This window comes from Lontra canadensis, unplaced genomic scaffold (genome assembly GCF_010015895.1).
Source record: "Lontra canadensis isolate GAN:19392208 unplaced genomic scaffold, GSC_riverotter_1.0 scaffold111, whole genome shotgun sequence".
Classification (NCBI taxonomy): domain Eukaryota; kingdom Metazoa; phylum Chordata; class Mammalia; order Carnivora; family Mustelidae; genus Lontra; species Lontra canadensis.
This window is the reverse complement of record NW_022631105.1, coordinates 5,948,824-5,970,566: the sequence shown is the minus strand read 5'-3', so window position 1 is coordinate 5,970,566 and position 21,743 is coordinate 5,948,824. Positions and strand designations below refer to the sequence as shown.

Genomic DNA, 21,743 nt, shown 5'->3' with positions numbered 1-21,743 from the left:
ATGGCCCTGGCCGGTCAGTCTGACGTCTAATGCTTGGCACAGAATAAAGCTTTGAATATAACTTTCACCTCATCTCAGTCTCATTCCTTTGATAATGGACTCCAACAGTGAGTCCAAGTGTGTGGGGGAGTGTGTCTGTGTGCGTGTGTGTTGTGTCTGTGCTTGTATGTGTCAAGTATGTATGTTTCCGTGTGTGTTGTGTTTGTGTGAGTATGTGTTGTGTTTGGGAGTTGTTGGATGGAGTATGTGAGATGTGTTTGTGTGTGTGTGTGTGTTTATGTGTGTGTGTGGCTGTGCTATGTGTTTCTGTGTGTCTTATGTTTGTGTCTATGTGAGTTTATGTGTATGCATTTGTGTGTATGTTTATATGTGTTCACATATTTGTGAATGTGTGTGTGGTATGCTTTGAGAGTAGGTGTGTAGGTGGTATCTGTATATGTGAGTGTGTGTTTGTATGTTTGTGAGTGTGGGTGTGTGTTGTGTTTCTGTGTCTATGTAGTGTGTGTGCTGTGTTTTGCATGTATGTTTCTGAATGCGTGCTATGTTTGTGAGTATAGGTGTGTGTTGTGTTTGTGTCAGTGTGTGTTGCATTTGTGATTGTGGGGGTGTGTGTATATTTGTGAGGGTGTGTTTGCATTATTGTGAGTGTGGGTGTGTGTGGTGTTTGTGAGTGTGGGTGTGTGTTGCATTTGTGTGTATATGTTTGTGAGTGAGTGTTTGTATGTTTGTGAGTGTGAGCGTGTGTTGTGTTCCTGGTTGGAGAGACATGGCCATACTTGGCAAGGAGGACTAGGAGTTGCTCTAGAAATTGTCATAGAGTGTGTTGGAATCTCCCAGGGGAAGAGACCACAGGAACACTTAGTTTAGGCCCAGCATTCACACTCCTGGGGACACTAAGGCCCAGGCAGTGTGGCTGTCCGAACTAATGGTGGCTGGACATGAGCACTGAGGTCCCCTGGCTCCCAGCAGGTCTCTGGCCCACACCCTGAAGGCCCCCTCCCTGTCATCTTCACCGCAGAAACCAGCCACCCACCCGTTGCCTTCCGCAATCCTCACTGCCGAACCTTCCCCAAGGTCAGGCCTGCACTGCTCTTTGTAGTCCAAGACCCTTGTGACTCACCACGCCGAGCCATGCCAGCTCCTTGCCACAACTTCCTGCCCGTGCCCTCCAGATCTTTCCATTGCTCTCAGGACCCAGGGTCAGAGCGGCCTCTGCTCTCTGCTCCTTTCCGTCCTCGCAGAATTGCTCCAGGTCCTTGTCTGTCCAAATGCCACCTGCTCCTGAGAGGCCAGGGCCACTCACCATTTCCAGGAAATCTCTTAGAATGACAGGTGAGACCACAGCTCTGGGGGCGGGGGAAAGGGGAGCGAAGGAAGTGGGGTTCCCTCAGACCTCCCTCTCCTCATTCAGCCTGCTCCCCCTCAAACCAATTCTTCTGGCAGGAGAAAGGCAAAAGTCAGGTGTTAAAATTGTTGAAAAACTAATAAGACAGATTATGATTTTCTCTAGGCAGAGGAAGAAGAAGACGGACATGTTTTCGAGGACAACCCCGAAGGAGCACTGTGTCAGGATCCTAGACGAGACATTTTAGGAGATAAACTACTTTCTAGCAGAAATTAATGTGAGAGGGATGTGGATGGGACATTCAGAGGGTAGGTGGTCCACTGGGACCCACAGCGGGGCTCATCCCGGTCAGAGATGTGAGCCCCTGGGCTGCCATCGAAGGCCTTTCTTGACCACAGCCAAAGGAAAGCTCCCTGACAGGCAGAGCAGGTGAAAGGAAAGGGAGACATAGTGCCACTTGCCCCCTTTACTAAATCTCTGTGCCAGGCCCAAGGAAAAGGATCTGTGCGTTCTGGGCTTTTGTCCTTGGGAAGGATGTGCTGACGGTCAGTGTGACCAAAGGCTCACCCGGGCCTGAGGCTCTGAAGCCAACAGACCCCGTGCAGGTGCTTGGCTGGATCCCCTGTGAGAGCTCGTGGGGTCCTATGGTTTGCAGAGTGCCACGGGAACAAGCAGGATGTCCTCGGCCGACCTCTGCCTCAGAACTGGGCTTGTTTTCCCACAGGGCTCTGTCCCCTAAGAGCTATTGCATCAAGGTCAGGCGCTGGCTGGACTTCCAAGAGCTCAACGTTGTCATTTAACCTGGGGAGATAGAATCTGGGAATGCTGGAAATCCATCTGTTTTCCTGGCCAGCAGAAATTACTTGTGATTCATTGTGTATTTTAACACAAATGCTTTTTTTTTTTTTACTCCAAGAACCACCAGGACTAAGCTACCAGGAGAGTGCCGTTTTACTAAACCACATAAGAAAATTGCCAATATAAGTGCTGACAATTGATTTTCCTTTTCTTCTTTTTTGTTTTTTTCCTAAGATTTTATTTATTCATTTGACAGAGAGAAACACAGCGAGAGAGGGAACAAGCAGGGGGAGGGGGAAAAGGAGAAGCAGGCTTCCTGCCTAGCAGGGAGCCCGATGCAGGGTTCAATCCCAGGACCCTGGGATCATGCCCTGAGCCAAAGGCAGATGCTTAATGACTGAGCCATCTGGCACCCCGATGTACGTTTTCTTGCAGCGGTCAAGGTTAACTGTTACTTGAAAAGTCCTCCCCAGACAGAGCCCAAGTGATACATTAAAGTTCTTGGCCTGCTCCAGCTCCAGGCCGGCCCGGATGGGAGCTGCTGTCACTGTCTCGCTTTGCGCTGGCCAGGAGGGCAGGGAGGAGCACCACCCTCCGAGCTTCCTTGACACTCCCAGCCACCCACCCACATTCCTGTCGAGCCGGCGGAAGCTGGAGGGAGGCAAAGCCATTCGCTCAGCATTGGCAGCATGACAGGCAGCAGGGAAGCCTGTGGCCGCTCAGGAGAGCGAGAGGAAGACGCTGCCGACGCCTTCAGGAGGCTTGACGCTCTGTCGCCGAGACACACCCGTCTCTTCCGTGGGGAGCAGACTCGGAAACCCGCTGCTGTTCGGCATTTCTGTGCTCTGGGTCTGGGATCTGGAAGGCCAGAAGGGAGCTACCTTTTCCGTCCCTCAGCCCCACTGACACTGCATTTCTCAGTACTCAATTGGCATCTCCCAGTCATTTCTCTCAGCTCTTGCTTCTCATATTCTGCTGGATGAGAACGTCCAGCCCAATCTGTAAGGTGTTGCCTAAGAACGTGGACCCAGCATGGCCCTGCGCTTGGAGCCTGGGGTCTGGCTGAGGTGGTCCCGCATTCACAGCATTCCCAGTGGGAAAGGCTGAAGAAGGAGATGCAGCCGGTTGCCTCAGGGGGAAGTCGTAGCTGCAGAGGCCACGTTCTTCTTTTCTTCCTTCTCTTACTGAGGAGGATCTTCCATCAGGGATGTTCAGCAAAGCTCAGGCTCCCATATCCGTGCTGGGCTCATTCCCAGCTGGGTGAGAAGAGAGGCCCTGAGAAGGAGTTTCCAAATGGCGCTACCCAGCACCTCCCTTCTGGGTAGATACCACCGAACGAGGAGCAGGGACTCGGAGACGTGTGCTCTAAGGTTCACGGCAGCACCGTGCACCGTAGTGAAAGGTGGAAACAACCCAGCTGCTCACAGATGTACATGAAGAAAGAACCGTGCTCTGTACCTGCAACGGAGTTCTCCTCAGCCTTCACAAGGAGGGGAATTCTGACGCGGGCTGCAACACGGATGAACCCAGAAACATCCTGCTGAGTGGCGTAAGCCAGGCCCAGAAAAGCAAATACAATCACAGTTTGGGATGATGAAAACGCGCTTGAGACGCACAGCGCAGATGACTGTGCAACACTGTGAACGGCCTGAGCGCCACCGAGTGGCCCGCTTCAAAATGAGTTCGATGGCAAATTGCACATTGTATTTTATAATAATAATAATAATAAGCTTTTAAAAAGCAAGACAGAAAGTGAGCCCCGCCGGCTCCGGGGCACACTCCAAGTCTTCCCCTCTCCCACCCACACCCCTCTTGGCTCTAACCCCGGCTCCCTCTGCTTTGCCTCGCTGACTTGGTGCTCCTGGGCCGGGCCGGCGGGGGGCTGGGGGGGCCACGGAGCCCGGTCTCTGAGGCTGCTCCAGGTGGGGAAAACGGGCAGTGGGAAAAGCGTCACCGGAAACAGCATCCTGGGCAGGAGAGAGTTCGAGTCTAAGCTCAGCAGGGCCTGGGGACCCTTACCCTCCAGCGCAGCGTCCGCGGCTGGGCACGGAGGGAGCTCGAGGGAGTCGACACACCCGACGTCCTGTTCCCACTGGTCGGGGCCGGAGGCGGCGGTGCGGGCCATGTGCGAGGCGGTGGCCTTCTGGGCACCCGGACCGCACGCGGTGCTGCTGGTGACGCAGCTGGGCTGCTTCGCCAAGGAGGACCGGCGGGTCGTGCGGCGCCTGCAGCAGGAGGCCTTCGGGGTGCGCGTCCTGGCGCACTCGGTGCTGGTGTTCACGCGCGTGGCGGCCCTGGAGTGCGGCTCGCTGGAGGAGAACGTGCGGACAACCAGCACCTGCCCCAGCTGGACGCGGTGTGCGCGAGGCGCGGGAGCTGCTGCAGGTGGTCGATGGCGTCCTGTGGGAAAACGAGGGCCGCCCCTACAGCCCCCCGGCCTACCGGTACTCCCAGCAGCGCAGCCTGCTCGGGGCCGCGCGGGACACGCAGATTCACCCAGGGCAGGGTTCCGAGCCCCCCCCCCCCCCCCCCCCCCCGGAGCCCCTGCTGGAGGGACTGTGCCAATTGCAGAAGGAATTCGAGAAGGTTCACAGACATCTGCTCAGCAGGGAGCCCATTTGAGGTCACGCAGGACCGCGGGCTCCTGGAGCCTGCTGCCTGCGTGTCCCTTGCTCTCTCCATCCCCAGGGGGGTCACTGTCCATGCCAGGCTCCTGCCGGGTGTCTGATGCGCGGAGAGGCGGATGCGTTCCCCAATTCCCCGTTCACACCCTGAGGCCCTCAGCATCCCTTCCAGTGCACCTGCAAAGGAAGAAGTTGAAGGACTTAAACTCTGCAGGGAGTAGCCTGCCTGGCTGAGGGGGAAACCTCTGCAACAGGAGGGTGTCTTTTTGGAGGGCTCTTCCTACGGACAGGGTCCGTGAAAAGCCACCTGGGATTGGTGAAGAGGACAGGATGGGGGTCTGGCTCTGGCCGTCTGAGTGCGTAAGGACATGGATGTGCCTCAGGTGCCCCTCAGCTTCTTTGAGGTTCTAGGTGCTTCTGGGGACTCTGACTAACTGATGGAAACAGAAGAGGAGCAGATGGGGGCAAAATGCCTTCCAATATACTACTTGTTTCCTTTCTCTGAGCCGTGTGACAGTGGGTCTCTAGCTACCTTCTTCTGGGAGCGGTGAGAAATGGAGGTGGGGGAGACAGTGCTGGAGGACAATCAGAAATCAGAGGACACCGTCTCAGGTTTGTCTGGACGCTTGTCCTCTGGTTGGAGATTCTCTAAATCAGATGCCCATGTACGACAGTCTCCCAGTGTGGAGACCATGACACTCATCTTTCCCAGACTCAATGGACTCTTAAGAAAGCTTGAGCATTTCTTTTGCTAGCAGATTCAGAAAGTGTCTCAAGGCATGACAGAGACTTATTTTGATTGTGTATTTAACATAGTCCTTGTGGGGGTCCTGGGTGGCTCAGTTGGTTAAGCAGCTGCCTTCAGCTCAGATCATGATCCCAGAGTCCTGGGATCAAGTCCCTGGGTCAGGCTCCATGCTCAGCAGGGAGTCCACTTCTCCCTCTCCCTCAGTCCCTCCCCACCACTTGTGTTCTCTCTCTCTCTCTCTCTCTCTCTCTCTTTCTCTCAAATAAATAAATAAATAAATAAAATCTCTAGTCAGAAAAATAAAAGTGGTGTGTCATGTGATGTACTAAATTGCACAGTGTTTTGTGTAGCTGTGGTAAACACATGACCAAGATATAGAAGCAGAAGTCCTGCAGGGAATCCTGCTTTGTTTTGCTTTTGTAATACAAGTAATGTCCTGTCTTCCTCTTTGTTTCTTTCTTCTTTCCATCTGTAAGTCATACATGAGGCTGAAGGTGAAGCAGTCGTCTTGCTACAGAAGTTACTTGCAGAGGATAGTGGAGAAGGTAAGGAGACAAAAATCAAGTTTTCAGGTTCTTTGGAGAGTTACATCACCACCGTTGTATCAAATTTTGAACCCTTTGTTTGCTAAGCCACTTTGGTGAAGTTTCTCTGACACACAGCCAAACACACTCCAGCTGATATTCTAGGACTGAATGAAAGTCACTTCCAGACCAGCCATAGAGAATTCTGACCAGCGGGAGCTGAGGTGTGGTGAAGACTGCCAAGGGACACCCCAAAGGGCACTGCCTCAACTGAGAAGTTAACTCTGGGTTGCGCCAGCTGGTGGACTCTTTGTTGATACCAGCAGGATGTCAATGACCTGAGGAATGGGAGTCATCAACCAACAAGTAGAGGAGACAGGCTGAGGACTAGGATCCCATCTTTCTCAACAAACTCCAATGTCACATAGGCATACATCCCCCACTGAAGGAGAGGAACATGGTGGCTTGGGGGGATAGCTATTGAAGTCACCTACGTAGAGAGACTGAACACTGTCTAAAGGGTCTCTTTAACAGATCAGATTGGACTGCTTTAAACAAGATTAAGCATTTAGTTATAGTTTTTCCCTAGAAGTAATGAATAGGTGCTAGGAAAGACCAGAAGAATTAAAATTAAAATTTTTATATTGTCTCTTTACATTAAATGTAGTCTAGGTTTAATTTCTCTATGTAGGCTGTTTCCAGTGCAATCCACACTACTCCACAAGAACCAACTGACCTAAAGTCTTGGAGGACTTATTTCCAACATCTTACTCCAAACCTCTTTCCTATGAAAGCAACTATTAACTCAAGGGGAATTAAAAATAGAAGTAAAATTTCCCTATCTCATGTCCCTTCTCACAAATCTATATCAGAGATATAATGCTTAAGAAAATGTGCACACTGGGGCTCTTGAGTACTACAGTTGGTTAAGCAATCAACTCTTAATTTTGACTCAGGTCATGATCTCAAGGTCGGGAGATCGAGCCCTGCATCAGGCTCCATGCTCATGGGGAGTCTACTTCTCCCTCTCCCTGTGCCCTCCACCCCACATGAGCTCTCTCTCTTAAACAAACAAACAAACAAACAAACAAATAAATCTCTCTTTTTTTTAAAGAGGGAAAGAAAATGCACAGCACCTGAGACTTCTTCAATAAAAATAATGGAAATGATTCAATTCAGTTCCCCCCTCAAGAGAAAACTAAAAAAGTACAATGAAGTAAAAAACCAAAGGAAAGCACAATATGGAAATCATAAGGATAGAAACAAGAGTTGATGTAGTAGAGAATACAAAACACTAGACTTGGGGCACCTGGGTGGCTCAGTGGATTGGGCCACTGCCTTCGGCTCAGGTCGTGGTCTCAGGGTCCTGGGATTGAGCCCTGCATCAGGCTCTCTGCTCAGTGGGGAGCCTTCTTCCCCCTCTCTCTCTGCCTCCTTGTGATCTCTCTTTCTGTCAAATAAATAAATAAAATCTTAAAAAAAACCACTAGACTTAGTTAACACATTAAAATTCTTGTTTGTTGGAAAAAATTAAACTAATTTTTCAAGGGAAAAAAAGGGAAAGGGGCACAAATAAAATTTTCAAAATGATAAGAGGGCAATGACCCCTGAATTAGAGGAAATTTTTACATTTGAAGACCTCTTTGCAAGTAAAGGTTAAATGGATAATTTCCTAGAGAAGTACCATCACCAAATCTGTCACCACCAGAGAGATAAACTAGAAATAGACCAGTTTACATGGAAAAGAGAGATAAAGCCATTCAGGAACCATGGTGAAAAGTAAGCACAAGGGCCAGATGGTTTTGCATGGAAATCCTTCCAACCCTTCAAAGTCTAGATAGTCCCAGTGCTCTGTAAAATGTTCCAGAACATTGGAAATGAAGGAAAGTTTCCCTAATTGCTTTTTTAAAAGAAGTACAGCATCAATATCTAAGCTTAAGAAACACTGTACAAAAGGATTAAACTATAAACCAATATCTCTCATGAGTATCAATACAAAAATATGAAAGAAAATATTAACAGATAGACTGTAGCACCACATTATCAAATGTGACACATCATGACCAAACAGGATTTAAAACAGAAATGAAAAATCAACTTGTTATTAGAAAATCTGTTATTACCATTCACCTTATTAATAGATATAATGAAAAAGAATCAAAATGTTATTCCCATAGATGATTTTTGAAAGCTTTTGACAAAATTTATTAGCTATTCATGATAAATAATAGGATAGCTATTCACTCAAGAAAAAAGTGGCTGGAGAATACTTGCTGAAAATGACACACACACACACACACACAAATCATAGACTACCATGGCCGAGTATCTCACTTACTTCACTGGGAATCACTGAAGACATATTGGGAGCCAAGCAAGTGTGTCCAACCACTACCATTCAACATCATGGTGGAGGTTTTAGCCAATGCAATGAGATGAGAAACATCAATTAGGGATGTAAAACTAAGAACAGAAGCAGCAACAAAGTATGGTGGATCCATCGGATGGAATCCTAGTCAGCAATAAAAGAGGACAAGCTACAGACACACACCACTTAGATGGTTCTCAGAATCTTTATGCTGAGAGAAGCCAGTCTCAAAAGAGACTTTGTTTTACTTATCTCTAGATTCTCTGTGTTTTCTTATGGTATAAAATCTACCCTTAGGGCGCCTGGGTGGCTCAGTGGGTTAAGCCGCTGCCTTCGGCTCAGGTCATGATCTCAGGGTCCTGGGATCGAGCCCCGCATCGGGCTCTCTGCTCAGCAGGGAGCCTGCTTCTCTCTCTCTCTCTCTCTCTCTCTCTCTCTCTCTGCCTGCCTCTCCATCTTCTTGTGATCTCTCTCTGTCAAATAAATAAATAAAAATCTTTAAAAAAAAATCTACCCTGAAGTCAAACAATTTATGAAATGTTTATGAATGGATGAATAGATACAAACTCCTAAATCTCAAGAGATGGGAATATGCCACATGCCTCATTTTTCTACTGTATAAGCCACAATGAGTAGTATATATCAAAGACACTCTACCTGCCTTCTGCTCTGAGAGACAAATGGGCAACACTGCTCTCAGGTACTTCCTTTGGACCTCCCATCTCATGAACCTGTATTTCCTTTTTCCTAGGAGGTAGATGTGGCTCTTTCACTAAATATTTTGTCAGGGCCTATTTAGCCAGAGCGGCTCCATCTCAGTTGAACAGCCATTTTGTTGTGTATTCAGTAAAACTCAACCTGACCCTGCCCCCTGCCAGGGGACTTACTTAAAAGCAAGTCCATGAAACTAGTAAAATACGGTCAGCCAGTCCCAGGTAACAGAGCCCAAATACAAGGGCGGGTCAGGCCAGGTAGAGACGTCCAATCAGTGGAGTGCACATACTGTCTCCCCAGCTACCAAGGAGTGTGGGCCCCGCCTTTTGGGCGCCTTTTGGGTGACAATTCTGACCAAGGTGATAGGCTGGTTCAAATAGCTACTGTAGAGTAAATTGTAATTCAGTTGGCCACCGTGTGTGACCTAGCATGACTATGCAACTTTCTATGTGTGTTACAATCTCATTGGCCACCTGTGTGTGACCAGGCTCAACCACATGGCCTTTGCCCTTTAAAAGTTAGTCTGTAAGGCTGGGAGGGGTCGCCCTCTCTGTAAGAGGTGGCCCTGACCGGTTGGTTTGATTCTCCATGCTTGGCGCGAAATAAAGCTTTGCTTGACCTTTGCTTCGTATCAGTCTCGCTTCTTTGATCACGAAACCTAGCAATTTGTTTACAGAAGGTCATAACACAATAGGATGTTAAATTCATAATGATTTCGGCTGAAACTCCAGTGATGAAAATAGTAGATTCAAAGTGCACCCACATCTATAGAGTAAAATCAAATCTGTCTCACTCTGAGTGAAGATTTTGAAAGGAATTGTAAGCTTCTTTGTGTTGTGCTTCTTTTATCCTCAAGCCTTTGCTAACATTTATTAAATGTACAGTCTAGGGGCTCCTGGGTGTCTCAGTTGATTAAGTGTCTGCTTTTGGCTCAAGTCATGATCCCAGGGTCCTGGAATGGACATTGGGCTCCTTGATCAATGGGAAGTCTGCTTCTCCCTCTCCTTCTGTCCTTCCCCCTCCACTTTCTCTCTCTCTCAAATAAATAACTAAAATATATATATTTTTTAATGTACAGTCTAGGGCACCTGGGTGGCTCAGTTGGTTAAGTGGCTGCCTTTGGCTTGGGTCATGATCCCAGGGTTGTGGGGTCAAGCCCTGCATTGGGCTCCCTCCCAGCAGGGAAACTGCTTCTCCTTCTCCCTCTGCTGCCGCCCCCACCCCAACTTGTGTGCTTGCGCTCTCTCTCTGTCAAATAAATAAATAACATCTTTTAAAAATAACAAAATAAAATGTACAGTCTTAACTCATATGTGTTTTGGGAAAATAAGCAAGAGGTATATGGCCCTTGGGACAAAATGGCTTGGAGCATGGAAAAGCCAATTTCAAGATGGCAGAGTAAGGAGAGTTGACATAAGTCACATATGACCACGAGGAACCTGGAAATGTGCTTTGGGAAGCCTGGAAATGAGTAGGTGAGAAGTACCCTGTAGAAAGGAATAGAGACATCTCCTACTGTTGTCCATATCTTAAAGGGGAATTTTTGCACAGGGAAAACCAGAAAGGTCTCTGAAATCTTGGTTACACGTGATTTCTATTGGCGCCGAATGAATGAATCCAAGGGGAATGTGGTAGTTGACTGGCAGAGGGGTTGGCAATGTGGCTGGAATCTTCCAGGAAAAAGGAGAGATCTCTTGAAGGTTGACCAAGACTAGCTCCCAAATCATCTTAAGCTTTTATCCAAAAAGTGAAACTCATCCCTGTGTTCTTAGAAGAAGGAGTAATGTTATTTTCTAAGAAAAAGTGGGCTTCGATTCTTTATGAGTATGAGAGATCAGAGAAGTTTTATTATAAAAACAAGAACCAAGCAATTCAACTGGGTGGGGCACAGTAGAGTGCAGAGGACCTTCAAAGCAGTAAGTAATCAAGCTATGGTAGAAACAGTTAGTTTCACAATAAAAGGAGAAAACGGGTTAATTCAGCAACAATTTTGCATTGAATTTGGTCAAAGAGCTGCTATGGAGATGTCTGAACACAGCAAACATTGTTTCCTTATTTGTTAATCTTTGTCTGTCATCTACTCTTTCTGGCGTTTCACTTAGTTGAATTCTAAGAGATCTATTTTCCTGATGACTTTTTGTTCTTCAATGGGCAGATGATAAGGAACAACTTGAGTCCTTCTGTAAAAGTGTAATTAAACAAATTTCCAATCATCTAGAAAGAATTCTGTAAGTATCTCCATCTAAAGATTACTCAACACAAAGAACTAATCTTTCTAACAAACCATATGTGTAAGGTGATCACTGTATCCTGAAGGCAAAAATAAGGGAGTAGAAGTCACAGAGGAAGATGATCCAGAAAACTAGAAAGAAGCTAGAGGAGAAAGTTTTACTAGGGAGAAACAGAGAAAGTTTGGGGTCATCTTCTTGGAAGAATTCACAAGGTAGAAAGCATCCATACTTTCTGCTCTGGAGTTCCACCAATCGACAATTTGTCTTTACTCTGTTAAGTCAACCAACCCTCTACGGATTGCTAACAGTGAACTTTATTACATCCGTTGGGAGAGCCTGGGAGGTGCAGCTGAGAGCACTCTGACTTTGGTGAATGAGTCGTGGGGGCAGGACCACCAGAAAACATGCAGGAAGTAGATCTTTGCATTCTGTTCAATCTTCCTTAAACAGAAGTGAGAAAACAAAGCAAGCCATCTCCATGCTTGCATGATTACATCAAGTATCCCACTTTTACTCTCAACTTCCTCTCTGGCATTTTGCTGCTTTAGAGCACAGAAGGCCTCCTTCTCTGCCAATTCCCACTCTGTTTCTTCCTTTCACTCTGTTTCTGCTGCTTCAGTTTATCTTCCAGCTTTCTGATTTTCTCTTCAAACTCCTCTCTGATCTGCATTTTCTGTCTCTCTAGCTCTGCTCTGTAAAATTCTTGTGTCACTTGGACTTGTTTCTGAATCTCCTCTTTGGCCTTTTGGTAGATCTTATTGGTGTAGCAGCCTACTTTGTTCTCCACCACCACATGCTGGACCGGGGCCAGCAGCTGCATTCTCTGGGCCTCCAGCTCAGCTCCTATCACCCGATTGTTGAATAGGCAGTAGCGATCCCCAAACTCATGCACCAGCTCTCGGATGCTGTCTGGAGTGTCTCTAAGAATTTATGGAAACCAATGTCCTCCAACTCATCTCATCTCATACATGAGAGAATCATGTATGTCCTAGCTCAGGTCCAAACATTTGCAGAATCTTCTCCATGGCCTTCTGTTTTTCCTGTGTGTACCAGCCCAGTGGAACCACCAGGAGCAGAGCGTGCGGCCCCAGGGAGGTCAGGAGGACACAGTGAGCAATCTTCTTCCTCATGTCAGCATCCTGTACCTCAGTGTCAAAAACACCAGGTGTATCCACGACGACAAGTTCTCTCCCGTGCCACCTGCTGCTCCGTTTCTTACAGACCACGGTGACCTATTTTGCTTCAAGACTGGAAGCAAACACTTTCTGTCCAAGGATGTTGTTGCCCATTGCACTTTTTCCTGCTCCAGTCTCACCTACAAAGACAAATCTCAATTGTGAATCTCTGCGGTCTTGGGTTTCAAGCAGTGGGACATCAGGAAACAAAAGCCACAGCATTAGGATGGACCTCTGGCTGTTTCCCCAGCAGGGCTCCTGTTCCCCTCACACACTCCTCCTTTCTGGCCCTGGGCCCCCCCCCCCACCTGTGCGTGACCTCTGCACTCACAGGAGCACTACAGAAGGCCCTTCTACAGAAGCCTACTGAAAGTCTTCGTGAAGCCTGATGTTCCCTTGCAGCACGTGGGGAAGGTCCAAGGACTTTCCAGGATTCCACGGAGCTTCTTACTCTTATCTTTTTAGCAAAGTAGCCCACAGAAGTGGAAACAAAAGAGTTCAAGAAGAGAATTCTGAGCTGTTGTGAGTAGCTGTTCTTTGTAAGAGCAATGCAGGAAGTAACTAAAAAACTGACTTTGGGACATCTCTGTGGGAGTTCCTCCCCCAGTTTGTATTCAAAATGGAACTTTTCTTCTTTCCATCAAGAAGCCAGGTAGGCGGGTTCTACAACCCAACCAATCCTCACAGGGTACAAAAGGGATGCCTTGGCAGGAAGACAAAGCACTGTTGCTCCTGACTCTACCCTTCCCCTGACAACCTTACCTGTCACACTTAACTTTCTTGTTTCTGAAATGAAGTGTGATTGTCGTACCCATCACCCACACAGACACATCCCACACATCCTTTACAGTAGACTTCGAGTCTTGAATTCTTCCTCAGGTCTTCCTCTACAAATCCTAGTTTAAATTCTGCATTATGGGTCATGACGATCACATATTTCAATAACGGGGACCATGCACACATTAAAGCCTGGAACTTCCAGTCCCCAGCACTCAGAGAAAACTGGGATATAAAATATGGTAAGATAATTGAGTGAGCAATATTTCATTTGTCAAGTAAAAAGACAATGATTTATTTGATTTGCTTATTTTTCCTCTGGGTATGTCTTCCTTTCCAAAATAGAATATAAGGTTGAGAGAAATCAGCTCACAGAAGTTGCATGTTCAGTAGGCCATAACACAGGTTAATTGAATTAATAATGTTTCTGCACAGCTCTGAGGGAAAATATCTTTTAAATGGTTCTTGCATGAAAACATCAGGTCACAGCATGAATACTACCACAGAGATGAGTCGTTCACAAAAAGTACATTTGAATATAAGAATTGCATGATTTTAGGGGCGCCTGGGTGGCTTAGTGGGTTAAAGCCTCTGTTATGATCCCAGGGTCCTGGGATCCAGCCGCGCATCGGGCTCTCTCCTCTGCGGGGAGCCTGCTTCCTCCTCTCTCTCTGCCTGCCTCTCTACCTACTTGTGATCTCTGTCAAATAAATAAATAAAATCTTTAAAAAAAAAAAAAGAATTGCATGATGGCAAAGAGCAGTTTGGCCCAACAATGTTATCTGACATATGTTAAGAATATGTTTACTTATGAGAGTCTTTTTCTTCCGTGATACTTGTGTTGAACTCCATTCCTGATACTTGTGATGAAGCTTAGAACAAGCAGGAATTTAAAATCTTATTATTTTCCAGACTTAATCTCTAATCCATCTCCCTAAAATTCACTGATACAGTAAATACTCTCAGTCATGTTCATAGACCAAAGGACGACTGTAAAAACTCTAATGATTTGAATTTTGGATGTGTGCAATCACTGTAAATGATAGAAAGTCAGCCCTCCAACTTTGAAGTTTCTCAATTATTTTATTTTTTCAAAAATTTATTTATTTATTTGTCAAATAGAGAGATCAAGAGAGAGAGCACAAGCAGGGAGAACAGTAGGCAGAGGCAGAAGCAGGCTCCCTGCTGAGCAAGGAGCTCGATGTGGGACTGGAACCCAGGACCCTGGGATCATGACCTCAGCTGAAGGCAGATGCCCAACAGACTGAGCCACCCAGGCGTCCCAGGTTCTCAATTATTTTAGCAAGACAGAACCTTTCAAATACTCACTGCCAATGTCACAGCTTGGAAAGGAAAGGAAGAGATTTTTCTGGTGGCAGAAAACACTAGAGGGAATTTCAAACCAACAGCAGCAATAAAGACCAAGGAATGCTCTCAGAGGAAAGTAGGAATCCTATGATTTATCAATCAGAATTCTAGCAGCAAAATGATGGTCTACTCTCATTGGGTCCTTGGGGGAAAGGTGAGAGAAGAGACTTCCTACAAACTGTGGATACAGAGCTTTGGAAAATGACAAAGGGGAGTGCTAGTAACAGTGAGAAAGTGATACCCCAACCCTAGGGAGGTGAACAAAGAATGGAACCCAGAACCACCATGAGAGGAGCTGTCGCCTTTGGCTTAGGGTTGCAGCTGGTCAGAGATGGCCCTGCAGGGAGAGGGGCAGGAGAAAGAAGACCCAGCCTTGCTTTTCTACTCCCATGGGGTCTCCTACTTGGACTTCCCACTGGCCAGACCAAGCAGAAGTCAGAGAGTAAGAGATCCCACCGATGTAGTCAGTCCATTGAGATCAGCCTCCTGGGGCAGAGATCTAGGGTGAAGAAGGCTGAAGTGTGGGTCTGCAGAGGTCAACGAGAAATATTGGGCACAGAAAACATTTTTAAGCTACAATCAGACACACTTTAAGTTAGGATGGGACCTAAAAAAGAAAAGAGAGAAAAGCAATAAGAGAATCTCCCAGAACCACAGAACCAGCTTTTCAGAGAAACCCAATGCTTCACTAACAAATCACTCATAGACCAGCCCTACAGCAGCACATGTCACCAGTGGCACTAACATGTAATGGATGCAGCATTTCTTCTTTGAATTTTCCTAAATTGAGTCTTTCGAGTCTATATATCATTGCCTGGGAATGCCAAGTTTGTAACTTTGTAAATTTGTCGGCACTGGAAGAGGGATGGGATAATGGGAGGTGGGGGGGACCAAGCTGGGAAGAGTTTCATTCCGGTCAGCTGTCACTGCAGAACAAACCATTCTGAAGCTCAGTGGCTTAAAACAACAACCACCATTTTTTTTTTCTCATCAATCTGCAATTTGGGCAGGACTCAGTGGGGATTGCTCAGCTTTGCCCTTTGCAACTCTGTCCGAGGCAGTGGGGGGAGGTAGAGAGTCTGCTTCCGTGTCACCTTGCTTGTAGAGCTAGCAAGTTGGTTCAGCTGGAAGATAAAAGAGAAAGGAAGAGGGAAGGGGAGTTGGTCAGCAACGTCAAGCTGGGAGACTTAACAGGCAACATGGCCTTTGTCACAACATTATGGCCTGGTTCTGAGGGCAAGCATCCCAACAGGGCAAGGACCATTTTCCTTGTCTAGGCTTAGAGTCCCAAAGGGTTGTTTCAGCCATGTGCTATTTATCAAAACAGTCACAAAATCTGTCCAATTCCAAGGTAGGGGACATAGGCCCCTCATCTCGGTGGGAGAAGTAATGAAGTCAGATGGTAGGAAGAATAAATAGGATAGAACACATTGTCACAGCTATCTTTGGGAAATACAGTCTACCGCTATTACAAGTCAGTAAATTCAGAAGCAAAAGTGAAATTGACAGGACTACCAAAACATATACCATATTTTTGAAAACAACCTCATAATCCCATTTAAATCCTCTAAAAATATACTCCTCTCAGCTTCTTCCCTTAGATTTTTTATTTGTTCATCATACTTTATCTTCAGCACTTTTATTTTTTCCTCTTGTTCTTGCTGTGATTTATGAGTATATTCCTTTTCTACTCGTTTAATTTCTTTATTTAATGGATCAGTGTAGATTTTCTTCAGGACTTCTGTCCTTTTTTTCAGACTCTCCTCCATGTTCTTATAAACAGTAACAGAAAAGTAAGCCCCACCGTTGCTCCACACCATCTCTCCTACCATCCCCATCAGCTCCTGCCCTGGAGCTTCCTTCTCAGCTTCTGTGGCTCTGTTATCAAAGGCGCAGAAGCGGTTCCCACAATCCTTGATGACGTCCTTCAGGATGGGATCTACATCTGTTATACAGTCATATATGCTAAATCCTCCCAGCTCTCTTTGTGAGTGAACAAAACGGTCATGGGCTTCAAGGCTGCCTTCCCAAAGACAGCCTTGATCAATGCCATGGTCTTCTGCTCTTCATCCGTGTAGCGGCCCAGCTGCAGAACCAGGAGGATGGCATGGGGCCCAGAGCAGGAGTAGAGGACTCACTGGCTGATTTCCCTGTAGGTGGTTTCTGGGGTCTCCTTGGTGTCAAAGAGCCCTGGGGTGTCAACAACAAGAAGATTCCTCCCCTTCCATTCCCAAGATACTTTTTGACACTTTTTGGTAACAGCGTGGGGAGGAATTCTAGAGTCAAATGCTTTTCTCCCAAGGAGAGTGTTTGCCGTTGCGCTCTTCCCATTTCCAGTTTTCCCGACCAGAACCATCCTCAGTGTCGTCCTTCAGGTCGGCCATGTCAATATCAAGAGGATCTGGGACTTAGGTATCCACCTCTTTTCTCCTTTCTGTTCCTCTTTGAAAATGTGTCACAGTCTACTATCCATGTTGATCCCACAAAGACAGAAAGATGAAACAGTTCAAACACCATGGAAGAAGCAACAAAATAGTTAAAGAGTTTCCACACCAAAGAGTATCAGGTCCACATGGTTTCATGGGGAGCTCACTTCAACCCTTCAAGAGCTAAGAATGTCCATGCTTCTAAAGCTATTCCTGATGACTTAAAAAGAAGGAAAACTTGTGATTCTTTCTACGATATAGGTATAATACTGATCCCGAAGACTAACAAATATTTCACCAATAAATAAAGCTACAGACCTGTCTCATTTGTGAATACTAATACAAAAATCCTAAATACATTATTAGACACTAACAAGTAATACACCATGATTAAATGTGATTTATTTCAGAAATCCTAGGGTGGTTCAATATGAGAAAAAGTTATAACAACACATTTCCATGAATAGATTAAGATGAAAATACCTACATGTAGAAAAGACATTTCACCAAATGCAATACTGATTCATGTTTAAGGCATTTCATAAAATTAAAGTTATTAGATACTTCTTTAATATGATCTTATATACATATAAATTAAAAATTTTTGTCATGACTTTTTTTTCCCCTGCAACTAAAAGAGTTGACTATAAAATTCATTTGGATGAATAAAAAAGGAAATTAGCCCAAGCAATCAAGAAAGAGAACTATGAGGGAGGACTGGCTCTACCAGATAGCAGAGCATTTTAACCTCTTTAATTAATGCACTATGACATCAGTGCATGAATAGAGAAACAGAAACAGTGAAACCAAACCAGAAAATTCAGAAACAGCCCAAATTAATCATACCGTATTCATGAATATTCAAGTCAATTATATTATGCTACATTTACATTCAATAAGTCAACATCTCACATCAGTGGGAGAAAAGACAGACTAATAACCAGCACTGGGATAACTATAAAACCATACAGAAAAACACAAAAGTACATCCACTTTCTTATGCCATTCAAATTCTAAATAGATTAGAAATCTAAACATAAAATATTAATCCATATACATACTAGAAGAAATGTGGGCAAATTCTGCATAACTTGGGGTGGGGAAAATATTTCTAAGATTTTAAAGAGAGTAAGGGAAAAGACGCATAAACTTGATTACATGAAAATCTAAAAGATAACATGAGGCAAAGAACACTACAGGCAATAAAAACACAAATGTCAAAATATGGCAAAATTTTTCCAGCCTATATCAAAGAGGGTTAATTTTCCCATTATAAAAAGAATAATGATGAATAAAAGAGAAAATTAGCCTTTTATAGAGAATTCCTAAAAGTAGAGAAACCAAAGACCAGCAGCTTGATAGAAAATGGAGTAAGACATAGGAGTAAACTGTTCAAAGGACAAAGAGTAAATGACCTCTGAATATACTAAAAGATATTAACACTCACTCAAAATAGAGAAAAAAAAATCAAACATAGAAAAGATAAAATAAGATAACTAAATTAAAACAATTCAAACTATACTGAGATATTATTTCTCACCTACAGGTTTGCAAAAATCCAAAAATTTGCTGGTATAATCTGTTGGTAAAGCTTTAGAGGAAATAGGTCCTCTTCTCCATGGCTAATGGGAATGGAAAAACAGCCCAAACCCTATAGAGGAGAAGTTAGCACTCTCTTGGAAAAGTACATGTGAATTTACCCTTGGAGTATTAGTCCCAATTTTAGGATATATGCCTATATATGAGGAGAGGCCACCCCAAAATGTGCCACTTTGACATGCTGATTATTTTAAATAAAAGTTACTAAATAGACAGCCTGTGCAAGAAGGACACTCAGGACTTTCTCTGTCCCCCTGCAAGTTGGAAACTAATGTTCCAGGTAAAGGATGCCCTCCCAGCCCCAGGAGCTAAAGAGACATCCTTGTGACCAGAGATGGGAGATTTGGAGCTGAGAAGGCTGTACCGCCAACTCTTGTCACTTTTTACTCCTTTACAACCACAGCCCAAAGTCTGTTTAGAATTCCTTATTAATTGAAGCTCCCAGTTAAGCTTTCTTTGTTTTGTCAATTCCTCCCAGATTCATTGTCTCTTGGTCTAAAAAGTATAAAAACTGCCTGCCTTGGTCATTTCTTTTGGTCTCAATTTCCTTACTGGGCCTCCTTGCACACTCTGTTGTTGTCATTGTTGTTTTCTCCTTTTAATCTGTCTCAAGTAAGTGTAATTCTTAGTCCAGCTGGAGGTCGTTGAAGGGTAGAGGAGGAATTTTTCCTTCCCTACATCCCAAAGCTACACTGACAAAAATACAGGGAAAAAATTACTCATAAGTCTATTCACTGCATCACTACTTGTAACAGCAAAAGACCAAATATCTATCAAATGCCCATAAATAGGGGACTAGTTGAATAAATGAAGGTATGTTCACACTGTGAAGTGTAGAGGAGAACAAGAACTTTCTCTATATGCCAGTATGGAGTTTACTACCATTTCTCTAATAAGGAGGAACATGAAGTATATGTATAAACTATTATATATATATATATATTTTTTTCATGTACATGAAAAACCAGTGGCAAGAAAATCTGAAAAGGAAACAAACAAAAAATGTACTTTTGTGGGGCTGGGAGGAACAGGTGGAGGGACAAGGACAGAAGCTGGAAACTACACTTCTTTAAATACACTTAGATTTCACAGATTTGATCTTGAAAGCATGTATAGGTATTCCTTGCCTTTTTAAGTTTGAATTACCTGGGGCACCTGGGGAGCTCAGTTGGTTAAGCCTCTGCCTTCAGCTCAGATCATGTTCCTAGGGTCCTGGGATCAGGCCCCACATTGGGCTCCCTGCTCTGTGGAGAGCCGGCTTCTGCCTCTCCCTCTGCTGTTCCCCCTGCTTGTGCTTTCTGTTTATTTCTCTATCAGATAAACAAACAAACAAACAAATAAATAAATCTTTAAAAAAAATAAAAAAATATAGTCGTATCACACCACTTTGCTTTTATGAAAGACCAAACATGAACTTATTTTTACTAGTCAAAGTAAATTCAAAGAGGATTTTCATTTTTACAAAAAATGCTGAAAGCAAAAACAGTGTTCAGCATTTGTTTCACATTTAGATGAGCCACTGGAGAGGCAGCACACATCTTGGGCCGCAAGAATGATGTTGCCAAGCCCCAAGAACCCCACACAGTGTCTCAGCACCCAGCTGCCAGAGCTTTGAATCATGTGAACATGTGGACTTTATGTCAATTGATTTTGTGCATTTGTTAGCAAGTTGTGTCCGAAGCTATTAGAAATGTATAAGGGAGGTGACTTTGGCGGATCTGGGAATACCTCCCAAATTTTTCCATATACATTAATGGTAACTCTTTCTCTTCATTGTGGTTTAGGAAAGATTTTATAGGAATGTTCTGCTTTCAGAGAGTAGGGGAAACCTGTAATAGTTTATATAACTATACAACAAAACCATATTTTAAAACACTAGTAGTAAGTGGCACCTGGAGCACTCAGTTGGTTAGGTGTCCAACTCTTGATCTCAGCTCAGGACTTGATCTCAGGGTTAAGTTCAGGCCCCACATTAGGCTTCATCACGGAGACACTTTATTTGTTTGTTTGTTTGTTTGTTTAATCTATTTATTGGCAAGAGAGAGTGAGAGAGAGCATGGGAGGTAGGGGCAAAGGGAGAAGCAGACTCCCCGCTGTGCAGGGAGCCCGATGTGGGGCTCAATCCCAGGACCTTGGGATCATGACCCAAGGTGAAAGCAGAAGCCTAACCGACTGAGCCACCTAGGCAGCCCTACTTTAAATAATACATACATACATATTTTTAAAAATACCCGTAAAAGTCAAAAGCAAATGACACATATAGTATTTGGTGTGATGGACAAACCACACAAAAAACTGGCCAAAGAAACTTGAAAATGCAGTAATTTCATTGTCCATCCCTAGTGGAATATACCATAAGGTCAAAAGTGAAAAAACTTGCCAAAATAATCTAAAATTGCTTTCAGGAATCCTATTCTGTTCTTAGCAGTGTGTGTGTGTGTGTGTGTGTGTGTGTGTGTGTGTGTAGTTTTGAAGGCCAGTGACAAGCCCAGTGGCAATGAGCATCCTGAGTGCCCATACTGTGCTCTTCAAATGCTATTTCCCACTAAAAATACTAGGACTCTTAGGAGAAAGTACTGATCCCAGGTCTGGTCTAGGAAACATGCAAGTGGATCCTAGGCTGTCTTGTGACACTATAAAGCAAGGATGCTATCAAAAATTACTCAGACCACGGGGCACCTGCATGGCTCAGTTGGCAGAGCATGCAACTCTCGATCTCGGGGTCACATTGGGTGTAGAGATTACTTTCAAAAATTGCCCAAATCATATCAAAAGGACCAAAGAGTCAGCTTGAAGAGGCTCTGGCAGAGATGGGGCAATTGAGGATCCACAGAATATTTCCAATGGATTGAAATAGATCAAATATGCTAAGATCCACAACTTCATAATATCATCATCTTAAAAGAAGTCAGTTGTTCCCTTCAGAGTATGCCTGGAAATAATTTCATCATTCCGAATATGGACAAATAAAGGGAAAGAATCAAGCATGTCTTTTGTGTTCACCAACTGTACCTCCTGGAAATGGAAGAACCATTGAGGGGAAGTT

The 21,743-nt window shown here is 44.8% G+C and overlaps 1 protein-coding gene and 2 pseudogenes across 1 annotated transcript; 1 reads left to right on the top strand and 2 right to left on the bottom strand.

Moving 5' to 3' along the window:
* On the top strand, positions 1-4,765 carry GIMAP6 (GTPase, IMAP family member 6). Its single transcript, XM_032840231.1, is given in 6 exon segments — positions 1-13; positions 1,832-1,969; positions 3,929-4,147; positions 4,150-4,241; positions 4,243-4,505; positions 4,507-4,765. Coding segments are annotated over 6 exon segments (984 nt in total).
* Positions 4,766-11,669: 6,904 nt separating this feature from the next.
* Positions 11,670-12,749, bottom strand: LOC116856697 (annotated as a pseudogene).
* Positions 12,750-16,156: 3,407 nt separating this feature from the next.
* Positions 16,157-17,145, bottom strand: LOC116856696 (annotated as a pseudogene).
* Positions 17,146-21,743: the final 4,598 nt, after the last annotated feature.